At 52.7% G+C, this 22,304-nt stretch overlaps 1 protein-coding gene across 2 annotated transcripts in view; it reads right to left on the bottom strand.

Moving 5' to 3' along the window:
* Window positions 1-22,304, bottom strand: part of LOC101075093 (protein spinster homolog 2) — a 34,254-nt gene that overhangs the window by 5,621 nt on the left and 6,329 nt on the right. For both annotated transcript variants that reach the window (XM_029848565.1, XM_029848564.1), the window contains exons 2-11: window positions 17,545-17,611; window positions 10,074-10,210; window positions 8,498-8,649; window positions 6,887-6,953; window positions 4,995-5,137; window positions 4,292-4,444; window positions 4,008-4,197; window positions 2,629-2,694; window positions 2,224-2,322; window positions 65-228 (exon numbers count right to left, since the gene is read on the bottom strand). In XM_029848565.1, coding sequence (XP_029704425.1) covers window positions 65-228; window positions 2,224-2,322; window positions 2,629-2,694; window positions 4,008-4,197; window positions 4,292-4,444; window positions 4,995-5,137; window positions 6,887-6,953; window positions 8,498-8,649; window positions 10,074-10,193 — 1,154 coding nt within the window. In that variant the 5' untranslated portion in view covers window positions 10,194-10,210; window positions 17,545-17,611. The remainder of the gene's footprint in view (window positions 1-64; window positions 229-2,223; window positions 2,323-2,628; window positions 2,695-4,007; window positions 4,198-4,291; window positions 4,445-4,994; window positions 5,138-6,886; window positions 6,954-8,497; window positions 8,650-10,073; window positions 10,211-17,544; window positions 17,612-22,304) is intronic.

The raw sequence follows: 22,304 nt of genomic DNA, 5'->3' as shown, positions 1-22,304 counted from the left end.
TTCATATTCCTAAAGGCTGGGTGGAATAACGAGGAGTTATTCCCACCGTGTTTGAATCACTTACTGTTTCTCGGCCTTCTCTCGGTCATCCAGGAAGAAAAGGGCCGTGACCAGGAAAAACATGCCCCCCAGGACGATGATGAAGGGGCAGAGCATCAGGGCATAGCCCAAACTGAGGAAGCGCCACAGCGTTGATGTCGTGTAGTTCTCCTGAAGGCCGTCTGAGATCTATATCGGACACAAAAACACATCAACAAACTGAGAAAATCCTGTGATGGAGCTTCCCCACAGAAGCAGGAGGGATTTCAGGCCCCCACTAACACTGCGTGTGTGCACGTGGAGCCGAGGAGAACAGCAGCTGGCGTCTGTGGGTGTAAAACGACCATTGGTGCCATGAGGCAGCACCTACAGCAGCTCATGATGCGGTGGAGGATGCTGACGCTAGCTTTCAGCAGATTGCGTGGATCCGCGGGGGCTGAGAGGGGGCTGGGTGCTCTGGCAGGAGCCCATTGATTACGTGTGAGTGTCAGCAGAAGGAGGCCGAGCTGCTGACAGTGGGAATACAGTATTCCTACACATGTGCGCATCCAGAGGAAGGTGGGCTAGCAAACGGACCGTCAGACCGTGCATCTCGGTCAGAAAGGCTCACCTAAAAGCAGCTCGGCTAATTAGCTCGGCTAATTACCCAGTGAGAGGCATTTCTCCCAAGATGGCTGAGAGCCGCTGCTGACATTCCCTCACCACCCACTCTGCCTGCAGCCCTGTCCGGGGGGGGGGGGTCCTGCTCATTTTAATCTTGCGGGGAAGAACATGCCTCTTATCTATGGTTGTATCTTTTATTTAAACGTTTTATGGGCAGTTTGGTGTTAATGTAGGAGAGGAGTCCTCATGTGGGGAGGGGCCTCAGGTTTGATCCTCTCCATACATTGAGGGGGGGGAGTCCATTACGCATGTGTCAGAGGATGGTAGTGGGGCACCAGCCAAGGTGGAGGAGGATCCTGGATCAAGGGCAGGACGGTTTCTGATGCACCGCTGTGGCGGGGAGCGATCGAAGGTCAACGGCCCCCGTGGTTGCACAACAATAATCACCTATGTCATTTTCCCTCTGCGCTATTTTAAAATCGGGTTTCTGAACTTGTGAGGGAATTCGTGCCAGGGTGTTTGGGCCACTTTGCCCGCGCTCAGCGTGCGTCATGGAGCCGTCACACCGGAGCGCTAAACCTCAACTCAGAAACGCTCAGCATTCTGACGCTGCTCTGGTTGGGCCTGGCGGACTGTTCCAGGCTGTCAGTCAGAGAAAAGTCAAGAGTCCGGCGGTGATCGTGTGCATGAAAAAGGAGATAAAAGAGTGTTTCAATGCAGCCGGACAGACAGACAGACAGACGGCTGCTCCCGCCTCCAGCCGCAGTACCACCTTATTAGCTTCAGTTTGATTTGATAGTCAAAGACTTGGCCTTTCTTCCGATGACCCGGGTTACAAACCAAAGAAATGTAGCATCAACACTCGTGCTGTGTCCACAGTCAACACAAGCATTTAAATTACAATTTACAGGACTTGATTTGACATTGCTGCACCAGGAAGAGAGCCCAAAGGTTCAAATTTACCACCATGTCTGTGGGCGCAGTGCATCAAAGAGAGCTGGAGTTAAATCTACCGATGGAGAAACGGCAGAAATGGTCCTCTGTGTGGAATGAAAAGAATTCGGACCATCTGAGGTGGATCGTGTTTCACACTCCATTGAATAGTGAGCAGTGTTTGCACACTGGCCTCATTGATGCTGTTCTTTGGATGACTGCGTCCACTTTGGAAGGAGTGTGTGTGTGTGTGTGTGTGTTGGGGGTTGTGGCAGTGACCTTGAAATGCCCAGGGAGACCCCCCTACCCCCCCCCCCCCACCCCCCCCCCCCCCCCCCCTCCCCGGTCCGTCTCCTAACCAATCAAACGCAACTCCTGCTGCCTCCCGGAGAGATTTACTGGTAAGAGGTGACAGCCTGAAGAGCAGGGGTGAAATCACAAATGTGCTCATCAGCCCCTCCGGAGACGTGTGCTAAGAGCACGTTGCACGTGGCCCACTTAAGGTGAGAGCCAAACCAGCAGCTGTGGTCATCCTGCACATGAGTGAGGCACTTAAAGAACCAATTAGAGCAACAACCGTTGGCGTGCGTCGCGTTAGCCTCTTCGTTCATGACAAGAAGGCGTGTCGGGGCCGCGTGAGCTGCTTACCAGGCCGATCAGGTAGGGGCTTCCTGCGTCGCCCAGGAGATGAGAGGTGAAGCTCTGAAAGGCCACCGCCGTCGCTCTCCGCGTGGGGATCACCACGAACTGCGGAGGAGACGGTTGAAGGTTAATGACCCTGACGTGTCAGGCTGCTAGTTCTGAGAGAACGGCAGCGATGTTCTGGCTCCATCCTCCCATCCCAGTCACACTGGATCATACTGGTCCACGTCAGAGGAAGGAATCCCCCTCCGCCGGTTCACACTATGAATCGATGTTAGTTATCAGTTACACCCAAACTGCTCCCACAACGGCAGGCGAGCCGCGCGCCCACAGCCCCGACGGCGGTTCCAGTATATTTGGCTGCAGGAATTTCCAGTGACCTAGCGGATAAATATAGGCTGTGGTACGTACCATTAAAATATCCGCCGTTATGGCCCAGTTCAGGAAGAGCAGCGTCTCTCCTATGAAGATGCAAACCTAAATGAGAGGAGAAAGAAATGTGACGGAGAAAAGTCAGATATTTCTCCTGCGTGTGGGAAAACGCGGCGCTCCGGTGGCTGCGGTTTAAAAACATGTCATTATGCTGTGGCCCAATTATACGTGGAATCACAGGCCTTCATTTTGGTCCCATTGGGCCGAGCGTTTAGCTCCAAAACAGCAGCCTGATAAGGGTTAACTATTCTTCTCAACACACGCAATGTGGAACGCCGCATCCTAACTTTAGATGCCGCCGCAGCGAATCAGAACCCAGGTTCTGAGCCAGGCTTCTTCTGACACAAGGGCTGGCAGCAAATGGCGTTGCTATTTAACCGCCGCCTTTTAAAAAGCCTGAGAATGACCTGGTTGCTAGGGGCAACCTTGTGCCGGTGCTGGCGCAGTTGTTTCCTGCTGGGGAATAACCCCGCCGTCGGAATGCCGCGCGCTCTGCCCCGTACACGCCAACAGACACCGTTTCTAAGCAGGACACGGATTATTTACACGTTGAGGAGACAACAGCTGCACGGGGTCAGCGGGACGGACGGAGCGACACCGATGACAACAGCGTCTAATGTGGCTCGTCTGTCAGCACTTCACCCCGAAACAGGAGACGCGCGCCAGCGACGGCGCCGCACCACTCAAACCCGCTCAGGAAAGCGGCGGACGAGGCCAGCTCACGCACGTATGGCCCGGACCGTTGACGCCATCCATGCTTTGCCCCTTTCGTGTAAACAACTATTTCACTATTTGGCTTCAAATCTGACCGGGACGATTGATGGCTAAAATCCTCTTTTGGCCCAGTAGAGTCGGAGGCCAGGCGTTCCCAAGGTCAGGAAGTGACCGTGGATGGGAACTATTTTCCGCCTTTTCCAGTTTTGCTGGCCCCGCTGGCCTGAGGAAGGTGGTTTCTTTGTCCGCGATAAGAGCGCGGCCTGCTCAGCGGGTCGGAGGGCCTGCAGAGGTTATTGCGTCTCACCCTTTCCTGTTCACAGGACCATTAGCCACACTAAAGTATTTTTCCAAAGACGGCCCAGATGGGATGTGAGCAGCAGCTAGCTGCAGCAGCTCCCGAGGCCGTCTCAGGGTAGCCTGTAATTAAAGCAGAGCAGGAGAACAACACCTCAGCCCTCTGGCCTGGATCTCATCCTTCAACATTAACCTGAGGGAACCACACTGTCCACCCTCGTCTTACTGCTCTACACGGTTCCTTTTTAATTGTTAAATCTGTAGAAGGCGTCTCAGGGTCATTCCATCCCTCCCATTTCCGTTTGACTCCACACCGCCACCATCCCTGACACCAAAGGGACTCTTACGTAAGCTCCTACGATGCTCTTCTTGGCCACCACGAAGATGAGGCAGATGAAGATGGCCGATCCGAGCATGCTGACGGCACACACCAGCGGGTCGGCGCGCTCTGTCTTCTGGCGGCACAGACGCGTGGTGGCGGCCCCTATGACCACGCCCAGAAGACCCGTCACGCAGGTGATGGCGCCGAAGATGAGGCTGGGAAAGAGTGGAGCCTGAGCTTTGAGAGGAACCATCTAAAGACATGAACACAGCCAGCAGCCCTGGCTAACGTCGGCTAGCGTCGGCTCACCTGTCCGTGCTGCTGCAGATCTCCTTGGTGCAGGCCTCTGCAGTCTTTTGGACCATCTGAGCTCTGGTCAGGTACAGAGGAATCCACATGCCAAACGCACCCGTGGCAAAAGACACCGCCGCCGACGCCAGCGAGGAGAACACGTAGCTGCGGCTGACGGAACAGGTTTTTACAAAAACAGAGCTGTCATTATCCCGACTTCTAAAGAGGCGAATTGATGAACTTCAGCCTTCTGTGAGAGGACCAGACCTGAGAGACCTTCTGCCAGGACTGGACACGCCAGCTAAGATGAGATATATGAGCAAACACTAACACCTTTATGGAAAAATAATGCCATTTAATGCTTTCAGTGTCCGTCAAGGTGGTGGCTGATGGAAACTGAGCACAGCTAAATGTCAAAGAGATAAATATGTGGCTGCCCTCGTAAAGTCCTGCCCAGAAAGCCACAGTGGTGGAGCAACTATATGGAGTTCAAAGGGTTTCTTTTAAAGAAAGGTGACCCACAGGTCGTATGAAAACAGGACCGACAGTGTCGTCGATAGTAGCCCGGTGCGGCCTGTGTTGACATTTCCATGCCTCTAATTAATGGCTACACTAAAAAGGAAACTTTAACGTCATCCAAGCTAAATGTAGGCTGAGCTTTGTGATGCCCCCGCATAGAAACAAGACGGATTCTCTGAAGCTCGATGGCGGGAGGTCTTACTTCTTGGCCAGTGCCTTCATGTCACAGAACCAGGAAGTGCGGCTCTTGATGCGTCCTCCAACCTGGTCGGCGCTTCCTCTCTTTGGCTCAGGCACAAAGACCAGGATCAGCGTTCCTGCAGTGATCCCTAAAACCGGAGACACCTACAGGCGACACAAACACTGGTGAGACCCTCACTAATGGATGCAGTGGGACAACGGGTCTACTGGGGGGTGTTCTACAGTCCAGATGAGTCTAGGTGGAAGTGGTGCTCTCAGCTCTTGTAAGGATTCCCTGACTCAACGGCTCTTTCCTGGTTTCGATGGATCCAGCCGGCTCCCTCTTATCATAAACAGCAGGAAGTTCGTGGGAGCGTTTTGGGCAAAAACAAGCGGATGAGCCGTGGCGTTCTTTGGCTTTAGCGCAACGCCACGGCCGGAAGCTGTTTCATGTGTGGCAATTGTTTTCCTCTGCGTGCCACGCCGGTGATGAATATGTTTGTCATAATGTCGGGAGCAGCCTGACCCGCTCCGTGTCATGAAAACCTCCTGTTTCCTCAGAGCCAGGAACCACGGGGAGGTGCTGAGAGGACGCTGAATGTCGGACACCCAATAGGAGTGGTGGGGGACATAATGGTGTTTTAAAGCTGACCCCGAGGTCTCCAGTCCTGGTGGACCCTGCTGGAATGCCGTATAGGCAGGTCACCTTCCAGGCTTTGTCAGCGCTGCTCGTTGTTGTCGCACTAAAAAAGACAACCGTCATTTGTGCGCCTGATTTAGGGCTGGTGTCTGCGCGGTAACTGTGTGCCGACTGTGTAGCTGCCATAAATAGGCAGGACAAAGCTTTCATTCAGAGTTTTATCCAAACGGAGCACCGGCTCGCTGCTGCTGGAGCTGGTTGTGTTAACGTACACACTCTTTCTTTATGGATCCAGCCTATTAGTTAAAACATTCATTTTCCCTTCGTTCCTGGTTTGCCTGCATTGAGAGTGTCTTCATGTGCTACACCTGTGTCCTATCATGAGTCCCAGCCTGTGTCCTCTTATCTCTCCTCTTTGTGCCGTCCTCTTTATCAGTGTTGTGTTACTTATTTATTCTTTAACAGCCTCTCTGGCTGTTCCTTGTTCTTTATCAGTGAAAACGAATCTTGGCACAACTGCTACATTGTCTTTCTGGATCAGACACTGAAGACAGGACAGATGAGTGGAGTGATGATAACTTATCACGTCTCTGGGGACGGCAGCCTTTGATCCTGCTGGCTGCGCCTCTGGCTCCACTGCTGGTTGTCCCTGTTGTAGCTGCCTGACTAATTATGTTTTACACTCAAGTTTGATGTTAAAAGTTTTACAATCATGAGCTGGAGGCCTGGCCTGCTGCTCTGACCTTTCGTGCTCTGCTGGGTCACGTCACTACGTTATCACAGTCTAAAGGGCTGCAGGGCCCCTGAGAACCCCCTGAGAACCCTCTAAGAACCCCCTGAGAACCCTCTAAGAACCCCCTGAGAACCCTCTAAGAACCCCCTGAGAACCGTCTGAGAACCCCCTGAGAACCCTCTGAGAACCCCCTGAGAACCCCCTGAGAACCCCCTGAGAACCCCCTGAGAACCCTCTAAGAACCCCCTGAGAACCCTCTGAGAACCCCCTGAGAACCCTCTGAGAACCCCCTGAGAATCCTCTGAGAACCCCCTGAGAACCCCCTGAGAACCCTCTGAGAACCCTCTGAGAACCCCCTGAGAATCCTCTGAGAACCCCCTGAGAACCCTCTGAGAACCCCCTGAGAACCCCCTGAGAACCCCCTGAGAACCCTCTGAGTCCAGACCGGGCCTCAGGCCTCCCCAACATGTCCTGCAGGAGGCTCTCTGTGTTCAAGCGTGTGTTCATGTAGGAACGATGAAGAAGATGATGATGATCTTACCCTCAACGCCCAGTGCCAGTCACCTGCAGCCACCTTGGCGCTTGAGCCCAGGATGTAACCCAGCCCACTGCAGGGAGAGAGAGTCATGTCAGCAACAACACACACATCCACCGGGACCACCAGGCACACACACACACACACACACACACACACACTGGGGGTCGTGTCATTAAGGCTGTGTTGAGTGTTTGGACTGTGGTTCTGTTGGGCTAATGAGCTCAGCTGGTTGGTGGGTGGGTGATTTATGAATTGATTCATGAAATGTCGGCGTGTTTTGCTGATCCATCTGAAGTCAAGATCAGATCAGATCAGATCAGATCAGATCAGATCAGATCAGATCAGACTGCTCCAATGCTGAGATAAGCCACTGTTGAGGGATCAGCATTCACGGTACAAAGAGGATTAGGGAGGCTTGAAGGCCAGATGACTGATAGTTAAGTGTGTGATCGCTATCTTTAACATGCTGTGTCCCCAGATGAAGATGTTCTTTCATTATTTTACGCTCCGACTTGTGTCGGTTTCTGCTTTCAGAGCATTTGTGAGTATTTTTCCAGCTCTGAAAGGTCAACGCCTCAGACGTTTGGTCCGTTCCAGCTCAGTCTGGTTTGAAGCAGGAGTCATCGATACTAAACATTCTGGACGCCTTCAAGCGCTTTGTCTGCATTTGTTCGACGTCAGATTTCCCCAGAAAAATGGATCCTCGATTCACCAGAGCTGATGACGGGTACGGCGGCGTCCTAGAAACACGTCCGACCGGTTTTACAGAAACACGCCGCTGACACATCTGAGCAGATGAAGGAGGAAACAGTCGACGTTTGATTCATCCCCCCAAAATAACAGTGTGACCGGGGGCAGGCTGCATGATCCTCCCAGGGAGTGACCTGCAGCCACCGCTGGACGCCACCGCTGGACGCCACCGCTGGACGCCAACGCTAAAACGTGAAACACGCGAGATCACATCAAACGCCAGCATCACTCAGAACTCTGTGTGTGTCGCCAAGGTTAACAACTAATGGGCCGGGGCATCTATTTCCTCCGACTGCTGACTTACTCTTGAGGTCACTTCCTGGAAACGGGTCACAACAACCAGGCCCCAGACAAACATGTTGTTGGACAGCACTTTAACTGGGCCCAGCCTTTCACCTCCTATTGTCTGCTGCTGTGAGTTTATTGGGACGCAAACATCTTAGCAGCTCATAACTGCTCGCCCTTTCTGGGCCTCCCCGTGCAGCGGCACCAGAAACAGCCCCGATCCCCACAAACGGAGGCGTTCCCCTGCAGTTTGCTGTGCAGCAGCACCTTCATATCGCTGCACGCTCTTGTTTACTCCTCGCTGTATGTAATGAAATGACCCTCGAGTGGATCCAAAAGCAGATTATTTTTTATTACTAGGCTTTGTTTGTTTTCTCCCTCTGGCCCTTTTGCTGATTGAATGAGCTGAAAAGTCTGGAGATTTGGGCTTAATAACGCCTCCCACCCTCACACCCCCACGCCACATCTCTTCCTTCTATCTACCCCCACAATAGAGGGAGCCTGGACTCCTGAAGCCTGAACCAGGGCTGCATTGTCTTCATGTGAAGTGAAACAGGAATAATAATGAGAGAGTCCCACCTTCCCAGAGGAATGGCCAGGTAGAAGATGGAGAGCATGGTGGTGCGGCTGTTATTGGTGAAGAGGTCTCCTATGATGGTGGGAGAGATGGAGGAGTAGCTGGACTCTCCGATGCCCACCAGTCCTCTGGAGAGCACAAACAGCCAATAATACTGCAGACAGCAAAAGGAAGCACAGAGCGTCAGACAACTCCAGTCTGAACGGCCATTTCAGACATTTTTCAGACATTTACAGACATTTACCAATCCTTGACTGGAGGTTTTGGGGACATTTATTGGCTTAAGAAGAGATCTAAAAAGACTGAATACAGGTGCAGTGATCGATTGGAACGGACAGTCGTAGCCGTTCTCTCATGACTGTCCTGCTGCTTTGGCTGAATTCTCTATTTAATTAGACATTTTCCATGGGATATAACGAGCTGCTGAGGAAAAAGACTCCTTAATAACCTTAAATAGGAGCACGCATGCTGATGCAGGCAGATGTGTAGGCAGCTGGAACTTCAGCTGTTACCATGGCAACTACCACGAGACACACACACGCGCGTACACAAACACGCACTCTCAGATGAATCAAACTGCACGCACTCGCAAGAATTGCTTCTACGATGATTGGATTACTTACAACTTCTTGTTGACAACTTCTATATTTAGCTCCTATTTACAGCATCATTTTATCATCACCCAGTGATTTCTCTTCAGGCATAACGACAAACACCATCAATGGCTGCTGTGTGTGTGTGTGTGAGGACCTACAGGTGATCATTCAGTGCCAGTATGAGGTCAGAAGTGTAGCGCCTCCCTTCATGCATCATTTCAAATGCTTCTAAAACACCTGTGAGCATCCTAAATGTGTAATGATGAGAGTCAGTTTCATTAACATTTCATCCACGTCAGTCCTTCCCTGGCTCACGCATCGTGGCGCCGTTATGTAAGAGACGCCTTCTCGGTCCTCCGCACTGGATCGTGGCCTCCGAGGCATCCGTCAGAGGGACGAAGCTCAGGGTTTGAGCTTGGCCATTAGCAGCCTAGCAGTGACAGCCGCTCAGGCCAGTGGCTGCCTTGTTTGTGGCTCCGCTAGCAGAGGAGCCTTCAGAGGAGCCGCCACTCCGTGCACACAGCGCACGAGGCCGTGCTGCTGCTGCAGAGCTGCATACGTGACCAGGCGCCTTCGGTTTGGATTTGGACTCTCTTGGTGGACGTTAAGACGATGTAATAAGGTCTGCCTTCACGCCCGCACACACCAGCACAGAGACGCTCCTAAGCTGTTTGTTCTGGCTGGGACACCCCTCCCCAACATGACCACCGCAAGAATAATAGCATTGTTTAACGTGCAGGGGGCTTTGGCGGCGATCGAATCCAGATGTCACCATCAAAAGGGAACTGAAAGAACAGAGTCTTATCTGCCAGCCTGTTGTAATGGAGACACGTCTGAAGCTCAGGCTTTCATTCGGCTTCAGCCAGATGGAAAGGGAGAAGCACAAAGGCAGAGTGGGTGTCCGCCTCAACGAGCGAATCATTTCATCTCGACGGCTTTAACTTCAGGCACGTCTCCTTCACTCGGGCTGTTCCTGTCCTACCTCTTTGCCGATGAAGGAGCTGGACAGAGTGACGATTGACCAGAAGAAGATGCCGCAGCTCAGGATGACCTTTCTGTTGAAGCGGTCGCCCAGGTAACCGAAGATGGGCGCTGCCACCATGAAGCTGCAGATGAAGACTGTGGAGAAAGGAGAGAGCGGAGAGCTGTTACTGAGCCATCCTGACAACATATTTGTGTATCTTTATTATCACAGTCCATCAAAGCCTTCAGCCAGAATGACTGGAGGACATCAATCTGCCAGGAACCTGTGAAGGGCTGCCAGAGGACGCTTCTACTCCAGCGAATCCACCAGCTATTACCTTCCCATTATGGCTCACCTACATTTAGTGCAAGACCCCTGGCAGAGCGGGTCTAGCAGACAACCCTGCCTCAGAGAACGCTGAGGCAGGCCTGTGTGCAGCCTGCAGGAGGGAGCGACATGTGACCGACTCAAACCACATGTCACTCAATCCATATGTAGGAGAAGAAGCTGGAGTCCATGAATAATTCCTCCAACCACATCCCAGTAAAGCCCAGTAAACGTGTTCCTGTGATCGACAGACGGGAATATTTAAAAGAGACGTTTGCCCAGGAGAAAGGGTAGCGGGGCTTCGCCTGACGGCCACGGGGGTCGCCTGGGGTGGGGGGGGGCAGGATGAAGGCTTTGGACATGGCAGCAACATGAGAACGCAAAAGAGGAGGGAGAGATGGAGGGAGGGAGAGAGGGAGAGACGGGGGAGAGATGGAGAGAGAGGGGGGAGAGATGAGGGAGGGGGAGGGGGAGAGATGGAGAGAGTGAGAAGAGAGAGGGAGGGAGAGGGGAGAGAGGGAGGGGGGAGAGAGGGGGAGAGAGGGAGAGAGAGGGAGAGAGGGGGGGTACATGGAGGGAGAGATGGAGAGAGGGAGAAGAGATGAGAGGGGGGAGACATGGAGAGAGAGGAGGGAGAGATGAGGGAGGGGGAGGGAGGGGTAGAGAGAGAGAGATGGAGAGAGAGAGAGCGAGGGAGAGAGGGGGGAGAGAGGGAGGGGGAGAGAGAGGGAGAGATGAGAGGGAGAGATGAGAGGGAGGGGGAGACATGGAGGGAGAGAGGGCAGGAGGGAGGGAGGAGAGAGAGATTGGAGGGGAGGGAGAGGACGGGGGAGAGATGGAGAGAAAGGGGGAGAGAGAGGGGGGAGAGAGAGGGGGGGACAGGGCGAGAGAGAGGAGGAGAGAAAGAGGGGAGAGAGAGTGGGGGAGGAGGAGAGAGAGGGAGGAGAGGAGAGAGAGGAGCGAGGGGGGTGTTATATAAGCCTCGGTGTAATGCAGCTGCTCAATTCCAATGAAAAAGAGAAAATAATCAGATTATTGCATAAAGATAGTTTTGAACAGGAGGTATTAAAGTATAAAACCAGAGTGCTGATGAGGTCAGTCCTGAGTGAGTCTCGTTAATAGGTTTCACCTAAACTTCCTGTTACGGTAACGGAGCGAGGATCTGCTTGGATCCTCCCACAGTGGGAAAAGGTGAGATAAAGGCTGACAGGAGAGTGTGGGCCACATCCTCCTGAAACAGGATGTAGACACCTGTTTATTATCTACTGGGTGGCTCTAATTGATGCTGATGAAGGCTCGGTGCGGGTCTGGCCCGCTCTCAGCACGCGCACGTGCTCATGCATGACGGCTGTAGAGGAGATAGCGGAGGGAGAGGCCCAATCTCCCGGCAGCAGCTGCCTTCAATGGAGGCAGGACGCCTTGACTCACACACCACCTAGCTTGATATCAGAAATAGCTGCGCAACATTAGCAGGACCACCAACTCTCTGCCTGTCTTGTTAAGTGTAATTCTGTGATTTGACGATAAGCGCCACCATTTTAGGGTCTCATTAACACCTCTGCAGCGCGAGCACGCGGGAGCGAAGTCGGGTCGTAGCAGATGTGTCTCAGCACATTTACCCACAATTCACTGAGCTCCCTTCTGAGCAGGTGAATGAGAAAAGATATACAACAACACTGCCGACAGGAAATGAGCTTAGGCACCTGCTGTAATCTGCTAAAACTGGAAAAAGATACTTTCTCTCGTTCAAAGAGATTACAGGGGAGTGTCTATTAATAGTAGGCTGTTTATTTATGAGGTAAAAACTCTCTTTATCTCCTTATCTAATCAGATTCAGATCCCAGTGCTTTAAACATCAACATTCGAAAGTTTCCAGGAAAAAAACAGGTACAAATTTAAACACTGATAACTTCTTTTCACATAGTTAGTTACATGGTTCATGTAATTAATCCAGTGTTGACAGACAGTGGAACTAATCTGTATTACATAAGACACATGCTGCTACTAAGAGCAGATATCCAGATATCACATGGCTCTTTTTAACCTCACAAAACCTCTCTGGCTCCAAAAAAGGGGGAGATTCAGTGATCGCAGTGTTCTCTTGTCACTCTGATTTAATGAGCGCTGAGCAAAATGGATCAAAATGAAGACTGGGAGCGGAGGGGTTCCTCACAAGTATGCCAAACCCATTTTAGATGAAAACTAAAGTAAAATCAAGTGGGTCGTTAAAAACAAGGCTGGATGAACCCATGATCGTGGACAAAAGAAGCTCCTGTAACATTTATATTCGCCCGGAAGCTTTTAAGCTACACGTGCTAATTTAGCCTTCCTGCGTCGGTGACCCCGGTCACCTGTACACGGGAGTTTGACCCTTCTCCTCAGGTGGTTTCCTCTCTGTGGTGACACTGAATTGATCGTTTATCCTCTTTACAGTTTATCCTCTAACGTCATTGGATCCGTGGAATTCCCAGCATATTTCTAACAGAATAGATAACAACGTGCACACTCACAAAGCAAACACTGAATGACAAAGCCAGTCACGCAAATGGTCCAGGTAGGCGCGTTAAACCGGTTCTGATGTTTTAAATATTTCTCACAGCCTCTCATTCACCAAATTACACCAATTACCACAGTCGTGGTGCATTCCACATGGAGACGTGGGAACGGCTCCAGCCTCCGGGCCACCGAAACGGCACGTTCGGATCGTCACACTCGATAAAATGAGCCGTGGTTCTGAGTGTTCGGCTGCTTCCCTTGATCATGCAGCTCTGCTTCTGCCTCCCTTTAAAGCAGTTTGGACTTTCAACATGAGACGTGCTTCGGGCTCCAGCTCTACGGGAAGGCAGCGCCACGGCGATCTGTCCTGACTGGAGCTCAACCTTCACAAACCCCAGCAGAAACAGCTGCGTTCACCTCTTTTCTCGCCTCTTTTCTCGCCAGCTCACGGTTACCTGGAACCTTCGAGGTTCCCACATTCCTGTTGGCTTCCTGCTGCCGGCTGTGGTGGAGGTTTTCTCTTGAAGACAGTCGTGATTCATGTATATCAACACCCACAACAGGTTAAACAGCAACTAATGACACAGAAATATGTAAACCAGCTGCTGTTAAATTCCTCAGAAGCATCTTCATGGTTTCTGAGAATGAGATAACAGGTTATCTCTGTTCTGCCTCTTTGTTTACGCTATATTACTGCGAACCATCATCCACGTGCCGACACCTCCACGGAATCTTTATTCCACTGAACAAGAAAACAAGTTTTTCGTAACGCTGGTCAGTAGAAAAGGGGTAAAAAGGCAGCTGCTGCGCTCTTTTCCACCATATTCTGATGGAACGAGAACAGACTGCAGAGCAAACACGCGCACCACATCCAGAAGGTGGAATAAGGAAACCGAATCTGGCTGTGAATCCCAAACCAGTGCGTCGTCGGCTCCTTTGTTGTGTTTTCAGGTGCGCAGCTCTTTCCGCTCCAGGATTAATGGGCTGCCTGTGTGAGGCGTGACACATAACTGCGTGATGAGATGATCACCAGATCAGAAAAGTCAACCCAGACATCCTCATTCTTGACGTCCCTTCCTCCTGCTCCCAAAACCTACTGCATTCCTCGCGTCTCCGATACCCACAAGCTCTGGGGTGAGAAGGCTGCCAGTGTTGGATTACTGGCGTGATGAATGCCTCATGCTGCTGGGAAACACCGCCACAGCTCCCTGCTTCGCCTCTCTGGCGCAGGAACCGCCATCAAGCGCTACCCAACGCCAGCAACAAGCCCTTTGATTTCACTGGGTCCTGGGAGAGTCGATAGCCTGGCGGCAGCTGCGGCCCGTCTCTCTATTACCTGCTGCAGCAGCGAGCTGCATCTGGGGGGAATTACACGCTACTACAAATACCAGGCCGTCTGGCCGGAGCGCAGCGGAGCCCATCTTTAGCACATTACCAGGGCCGTATTATCCACAAACACAGATGGTTAGAATGAGGAAAGGCGCCTGCTTCTGTGCGAGATGTGCAGCCGATAGCACGCCATCGCCGCCTCTCCTTCGCTCTCTCCCTCCCCTCTGCTGGGCCGACGGCACCTGAATAGATGCAGCGGAGCTCCAGACAACAAGGTGAAGAGCCCTTTCTGGTCGGCCATTTTCCCTTTTGCGGTAACTATGACAACTTCGTGCCACCTCCACGCACAAAAACTAGCATTACAATCCCAACGCTTTCAGCATCACCGCACGTCCTGCCACACTTCTGGCAGCTCCAATGGCAGCAGCTTCCTGTGAGGTCCTCCAGTCAAACTGGTGTATTTTCACCTGGCTTCAGTGAATCCTGAGGCGTCGCTCAGCTTCACCTACCTCCTTCATTTCACTCTCTTTGTTTTGGAGTCCCAGAACCTCTTTCAGCCAGTTAACAATGTTTTGTCTTTCTTTTTTTAGCTTGGAAGAGAGGAGCAACGTTCTAGGACACGGAATCAAATACGTTCTTTTTTCTGTTAGAGTAGAGAAACTAGAACAAGGTGATGAAATGATCCAATTTCACCCCGCTGCGGTAGTTTGATGTTGGGGGTGAGGGGCAGTAAAACAGACGAGTAAAGAGGAGAACAGAGGCTGAGGGATGCTGGGTAATTGTTGCTCATCACAAATTCTACTGGCTTTGTTGATATGAGTGAGGAGAAGGATATGAGGTGCCAATCATCGCTCAGCAGCTGCCCTCCTCTGAGACGTGGCCTATAAAAAAGCCTGAAATGGAGAAGCATGCGCGCGTGCGTGCACACACACACACACGCACACCACACACACACACACACACACACACACACACACACAGTGAGCGATGTCATCAGGTCAGTGTTCTATTCTGGTCCCAGCAGCAGGAGGGTAGGATGAACGTTATTTGGTTTGGGGAATCAAAAGCGGAGCAGACTCACAGCAGTGCTGCACAGACCAGGGAGGAAGCCACCAGTGTCCCCCCCGTCCCCCCTGTCCACCTGTCCCCCATCCTCACTGTCTCTTCAAACTCCTGTAAGGTGCCAATGGGAGTGAGAGACACTAAGAGAGCAAGAGCTGCCACCAAACCACTGGGGGAGGGAGGGAGGGAGGGACGGACAGACAGACAGACAGACTGACTGACTGACTGACTGACTGACTGACTGACTGACTGACTGGCTGACTGACTGGCTGACTGACTGACTGACTGACTGACTGACTGACTGACTGACTGGCTGACTGGCTGACTGACTGACTGACTGACTGGCTGACTGGCTGACTGACTGACTGACTGAGGAGGGGGAGAGACAGAACAGGAGCAGCTGTGAGGGTCCGGACAGCTGATCAAGCACTCGGGGTGGATCGACTGTCCGGGAGGTGCAGGGCGCCACGGCTCCACAGAGGGAGGCGTTGATTGACAGCAGCCATGGAGCTGCAGCACGCCACCACGCGCACCTGAGGACCAGCCAACAACATCCCAGCCTCCTGTTTTACAGCGCTCCAGCTCCACGTCTCGCCCAGCACCTGTGGCCCCATTCCTCCCAGCTCTGATACCCAGTCTGGAGCACTGGGGGGCGTGTGTGTGGGTGCATGTGTGTGTGTGGGTGTCATGTTTCGGAGAAGGTGGGCAGACACGCTGAGCGGGGTACAGACAGGCTGCGAGCTGTTTCAGCGCCGGCTCCTTATTAAAGCCGCTGAGCCTCCATACATCAGCCTGACGCCCCGATAACTCTGAATTATGGGCTGGAGTAGAAGAATGCAGCTTCAGTTTGCAGTTTCTGCTGCTTCCACTGCTTCACGCCTGTTGCAGCGCACGTAATTCACGGACATGTAGCCAATTTAGGTGTGCACGACAGCCGACCTGCTGCCCCAGCGGGATGCTCCAGAGGGGCTGCTCCACATTTAACCACAGCTCCTTCTCAATAATCCCAACCAGAGGTTTTTTTCTCCTTTTTTCTCCAACATTTAGCAGAATCTTTTCTCTGATTTCAGTCCACGTCCCCTCCAACCAAAGGTAACACCATCCAGCCCCCCCCCCCCCCCCCACCCACCCTTTCCATTAACCCTTCTGTGCCCTCAGGTAGGTTCCTTTTCAGTCGCTGCCACTTAGTTGGAGCCTGGGGGGAGTTTGTCATGTCCAGGTGGGAGCAGAGTGTGACAGGTGTGCTGAGCTCAGGTGAGACCAGCAGCCCCCCCCCCCGTCCCTGATCGACACCTGTGATTTCCACGTGCATGTTTGTGGAGAGAGCTCCTCACATTTAATGCACTCACAGATGACAGCCTCCTTGGTGGCGTTCTGGGATGTCAGGGTGGCTCGTGAGCAGTGACAGAGAAGAAACCTCGGCTGCACAAGTTTGTGCTTCCAGGAGGATCAGCGCTGCCAGGACAGAAGCAGGCCCGGATGCACGCACACGCAGGTGCCCATAGAGGCCGGGATTGTTCCCCCCAGAGACAGGCGCAGCAGGCTGGTGGGGCGGCTCCAGAAACACATACGCGCACGTTGTAAACACATCCGAAACCTGAGAGAGGCTCTCGCAGCACCGCCATTACGTCAGCCTGCTAACCTCCGTTCACACCTCAGCTCCCTGTGTGCGTCCGCCCTCTCATGGCCTCCAGGCTGGACACCCAGCATTCCTCAGGCTGGTGTGACTCCGGGGCCAACAGCTCCAGGACACCGACGGGCCGAGAGAGACCGGTCAAACCAACTAGTTCTGCTGTTAACCTGATCAGCTGGGATCAGCTGCACAGGGCGGCTCACCACACACACACACACCCGTCATCTCAACAAGTGTGTGTGTGTGTGTGTCCACGCACAGCCACGTTGCAACACTGGAGGTATTTCTGTCGCCTGTGTACGACCCAGCTGGGCTAAAGTGGGGCTGCGAGCATCGAGCCAGGGTGGGAAACACTGGGCTGTGTTCCCCCCCCCCCCACACACACACACAAACCCGCCTGCGCTCCCTCAATGCACGTTGTGTGTCGGTGTGTTGCTGCAGCAAGAGAGGCTCCTGTGCAAGGTATCTCCCTAAGAGCTGAATTCACTGGGGTGGAGCAGGAAGCCCGGCCCTGAGCGCCACTGCTGCCAGGCTTGTGGGTGCTGTGCACGCTCTCGGGAGGACCGCCGCCTGCCTCCTGACGGCTCTTCCTCTCTGTGACCCGCTGCTGTTGCCCCTGTGAGGAGGTGAGGCTCTCTCACCCTGTTTGCAGCAGCCCCGATCCCGCTGTCCGTTACTCCGTAATGCCGCTGGATGTCTTGAACAACACCTGCAAACACAGAGAGAGGGAGATGTTGAACAGGTTCCTCCTGGATCACAGTCCTTCAGGATCATTAGGAGATCTGATCTGGGGATCCCATCTAAGGCCATCATTCACTAACGTCCTGGCAGGGAGGGAAGTGCTCTCTGGCTCCAACACAGCGTTGAACGCCAACAGAAGTGAAAATGGCAACACAAATAAACAAATAAACAACGCCGAAACCCGTCTCCCACTGGTTCCTGTCTAAGACGCTCTGCAGAGCCACGTCGCCATAGTAACCACAGTAACCGGTGTGAGGTCACATGAACCTACAGCAGTAGCATAACTTTAGCCGCCTGTATGTGAGGGTGCCGCCTGTATGTGAGGGTGCCGCCTGTATGTGAGGGAGACGCCAAGATCTGATCTGCTCCCATGGCAGAACCTCACACTGGACCCATGATTCCAGGGTCCTCTTAAAGTGCGCCGGCACCTGCTGCGTGACAGAGGTGTAAAACAGGGCTGTGCAGAGCAGCCTGCTCAGGCTGGGTCGGCCCTGACCTGAGCCTTGGACCTGAGCCCTGGACCTGAGCCCTGGACCTGAGCCCTGGACCTGAGTCCTGGACCTGAGTCCTGGACCTGAGATCTGACCCTGAGCCTTTATAGGTCAGATTTTAGTGCACTAAAACACTTAAACCATGAAAACCACATTCAAAAACAAACATGTAACAAAAGGACTCATTTGGACTGGAAAGGAGTTTCATCAGGCCAGGACAGAGACATGGAGATGGACAGAGACATGGACAGAGACAGACAGAGACGCAGCGTGACAGTGCACCTCACAGGCAGGTGCACGTCAACCTGCAGAGACATACGTGGAATTCCTGTCACCTGAGTCCAAGCACCTGCTCTCATGCCTGACGCTACGACAGCATTCCTGTCCCACGCCTCCGTTTGTGGTTCCTGATGCTGCAGCTTCAGGGTTCCCACCTGAAGCCCAGGAAGGTCTTCAGCGGTCTGGAATGTTCCGGCTCACACCCAGAACCTTTGACACTCCACAGAATCGTTTTATGGGAGGAGCTGATCAGGTCAGACCTCAATGGAGCCAACGCAGGCGAAGGACGGAACATAAGATGGACGGAAAAAATCAACACGTCTGGCCTCTCAAGCATTCCACTACAGCATAGCACACACACACACACACACACACACACACTAATGTAAATGGCCTTGTCAGGAGCCCTGAGTGTGACTGTAACGTGCCCCTCTGTCAGGGTTGTCAAACAGCGATGGTGGTGTTTAACAGGGTCCTGAACAACCGCAGCTGTACCCTAATTATCCTGGAAGGACTCCTTCACATTACACACACACACACACACACACACACACACACTCAGCCTGCTGGGAGGGGGATTCCTATGCCAGATGGTGGAGCGTCCCTCCTGGACAGAGCCTGTATTTGTGCGAGCCACACCCGTCTACAGTTACCAGACAATTAATAAAGGTAGACTTGGCAAAATGTAAATAAAACGGCAGCGAAAGATTAGAAAAGCAGAGCGGCACAAACCATCGGATCGCGCTGCAGCAGCTGTGCGAGGAAATCCTGCTGCAGTGTACTAAGAACACTGGCTGCGTGAGGCCGCTGTCCTGCGTGTGGACGTTGTGTCCAAGCGTGGCTGTTTATTTTACTGGGTTCATGTGCACTGATCTGTGTAATGAAGTGTGTTAATCTGTGGGGGATTACAGAGAGCAGCAGCTCTTTGTTTGTGTAACAGCCTATCACAACTATCATCTTTACTCTGCTCGATGCCTTTCAAACTCGGCCGTCTTTCATATTTGAGCCTTATTGGACTCTTCAAAAATGTCTGTCATGATAAGGTATCACCGTCCTCCCCCGGGCTGGCAGCTGTTGCTGCTAATGCTAACGCTAATGATGCTGCTGCTGCTGCTGCTGCTGCTGCTGCAGAGGCACTAAAGGAGATAAAGGTCAAGCACCCACAAAGGAACTCAGCCTTTGCCCAATAGTGGCGCCTGCGCGCTGGCTGAGCCGCCACGCCGATAGTTCCCATTCGAGCGGCGTTTCGGCTCATTCGTCTCCATCAAGTGATCCACGAGGAGGCTCATCCATGAACCTGCAGGGGTCTGTGCTCATCTGGGCATGATGTCAGGCAGGAGACGTCACAAGAATGTGGATGATCCTGACAGCACCATCAACAACAATGCACACTCCCTCTGACACACACACATATGCACACACACTCACACACACCACTGTACACTCCCTGAGTTTGTACTAACAAACCACGATGAACAAGTTTGGAGGAGCTGTTGACTGTTGTGCACTAATGCTGCTTTTGTTACCCATCCAGTCCGAGGTGACTTCACATGGGTAATGTTGTCATGGAGACAGACATTAGTGTGTTAGCTCACACTCACAGGCTCCTTCCATTTCATATGTTGTGAGTCAGTGCACGAGGCTCCTGAACCTTGCTTCTGCTTTCTAAATACAGAGTGTGTGTGTGTGTGTATGTGTAAGGGGGGGATGGGGGGGGGGGGGGCTGCGGTGACGGTGCTTTTAATTTGAACCTATTTAACCTACCACTATTTCAAGGTGTCCTGAGAGGAAGTGACTAAGGCCACAGTTTGCAGATGTAAATGTTGCTCTCACAGCTTCAACGCCACACAACGGTGCGGCGGCGGCGGCTGTCTTCGACCTGGGACAGTCGGGCTGTGTTTGCACGGCCATCGCGCTGCTTGTGTGACCACCTCCCCACCCTACGACACACGGCAACGACGCTAGCGCCACACGTCCACGCTCAAGACGAACAGACCTCGTCCTATAATCCCCATCGACGCTGCTTCTATTTCTGCTGTGGAGAACTAGGCTGAAAGACTGATCCAGTTCAGGGAGAGAGCGGCCCGGAGGAGACAGGAGCCCGTTGATGAGTAAAAAATGGGGCCAGCTGAATTTAAGCACATGTTTCATTGTTGATCCATCAGCCCCTCCTCTGGTTTCAGCCCATGGTTGTGGTGCGTGCGTGCGTTGGAGCTGGTGGGAGCGTGAGGAGCAGCGGTGAACCGCTCTGCTGATGCGGCCAGATCCTTCTCCGTTCCTGGAACGGGGGTCGTCCCTTTTCCTCTGAAGCCGTATAAACAGTCTGCGTTGTGAACGATGGGCTGACGGGCCCAACGGAGGAGGAGAAAAGTGTGTTTCTTCCTTCTCATTGTGTTTGGGCCTGGACGTGTGTGACAGCAGAGGCCAGTCACGCCGCCGAGCGCCTCAGACTGCAGCGAGGAGAAAGCTGACCACAAATATGCCCGACTGTGGCCGGTGGGCTCCCGGCCGGCTGCTCTCCTCCCTTGCCGTGTGGCCGCAGTGGGAGGAGGAGTGATTTTTTTTTTCCATTCCACTTCCTTTTCCCCTGCCGCGCCGAAGGAAACGTGCTGCAGATGTCTGGGAAACAGCACGGGAGGGCTCCGGAGCTCGGAGACGGGTTAGGGTTAGGGAAAACCCGGGAGACCGGGCTGTTCCCGATCCTAGTCGGGAAGTTCGGGTCCAGATAATCCACACAATTTCAACCGGGATCCGCAGTTAACGCCATTCCGGACACGACTGGTCTGATAGTCGCATGTTTTGCTTGACTTTAATGAGGTTGAGGGTTCTTCAGCAGCAACACTAATTAGTGGAGATGATTTAATCAGTTACCTCCTAACCTGGAGGAGGCCCAAACATCCTTTTAGGCATTTAAACATCATTTTTCCAACATGCCAGATAAGAACTGCACAACTGCACAACATCCCAGCCCATCCAATAATCCTACATTTGTTCGCAGATTTGAGCTGAACGTTTGTCAGCGGTGATTCTGATATAATGAGATTAAAACCATCCCGGCCGTCGGTTGCGTGAGGATGAATACGTTACAGCAGCACTCTAGAACTTCTAACAGCTTTCTAATCTTCCAAATGTGTGACCTGCGAAGCAAACGCGCAGGCAGCAGGTTTGATTCATGAGGCTTTTTGTTTTATTCAAGCCTAATTTTCTCTCCCTAATCAAAAGCCTGAAGGGCGGCGGTTGCATTAGGTCCAGCCGGAGGCTGCTAAATATTTGATGGCGGTAGACAAGAAGCATTGGTGAAGCATGGGCGGAGCAGACTCAACCTATAGCTCATCACTAATACAGGCCAGGCTTGTTCGTGTGAGACGGTGCTTTAGACGTGCTGGGCCCGAGGCAGTCGGGCTCAGCGAAGCTATTTGTGCTGCGATGAGACCGTCCGGGCTTCTCCAGCACGTGCTTCTGGTTCACGCCGCCACCTCTCAGCAATAACAACCAGCTGAGCTCCAGCTCGCTCCAGGACGCCGAGGAACCTGCGTGGGATCCTCTGACGCCGAGCTCCGACCTCTGAAAACTGGCAGGAAAATGGCCCACGGAGGTCAAAAACCCAACGTTGGGACACACAAACAACATTATTCGTCGTCTTTAACTATGAAACGGGAGGATGATCCGGCGGGAACGCGTCACCGTCAGTAATCTGGGTGCTTATTTTACATAACAGCAGTAAGGATTATGGCCATGCTGCGCTCGCTTCTAAATGACCTTTTATCTCCTCTCTCGCTTCATTGCCGTGGTTTGACAGGAATCTGCTGTGAGCGCATTAAAACTTCACGCTGAGGGACAAAACTGACTGTCATAATCTTGCAATCGAACGAGACTTCTGTAATTAGCACG

This window comes from Takifugu rubripes, chromosome 15 (assembly GCF_901000725.2).
Source record: "Takifugu rubripes chromosome 15, fTakRub1.2, whole genome shotgun sequence".
Classification (NCBI taxonomy): Eukaryota; Metazoa; Chordata; class Actinopteri; order Tetraodontiformes; family Tetraodontidae; genus Takifugu; species Takifugu rubripes.
Note: the sequence above shows the minus strand (reverse complement) of the source record. Positions and strands in the feature narration are given on the sequence as shown.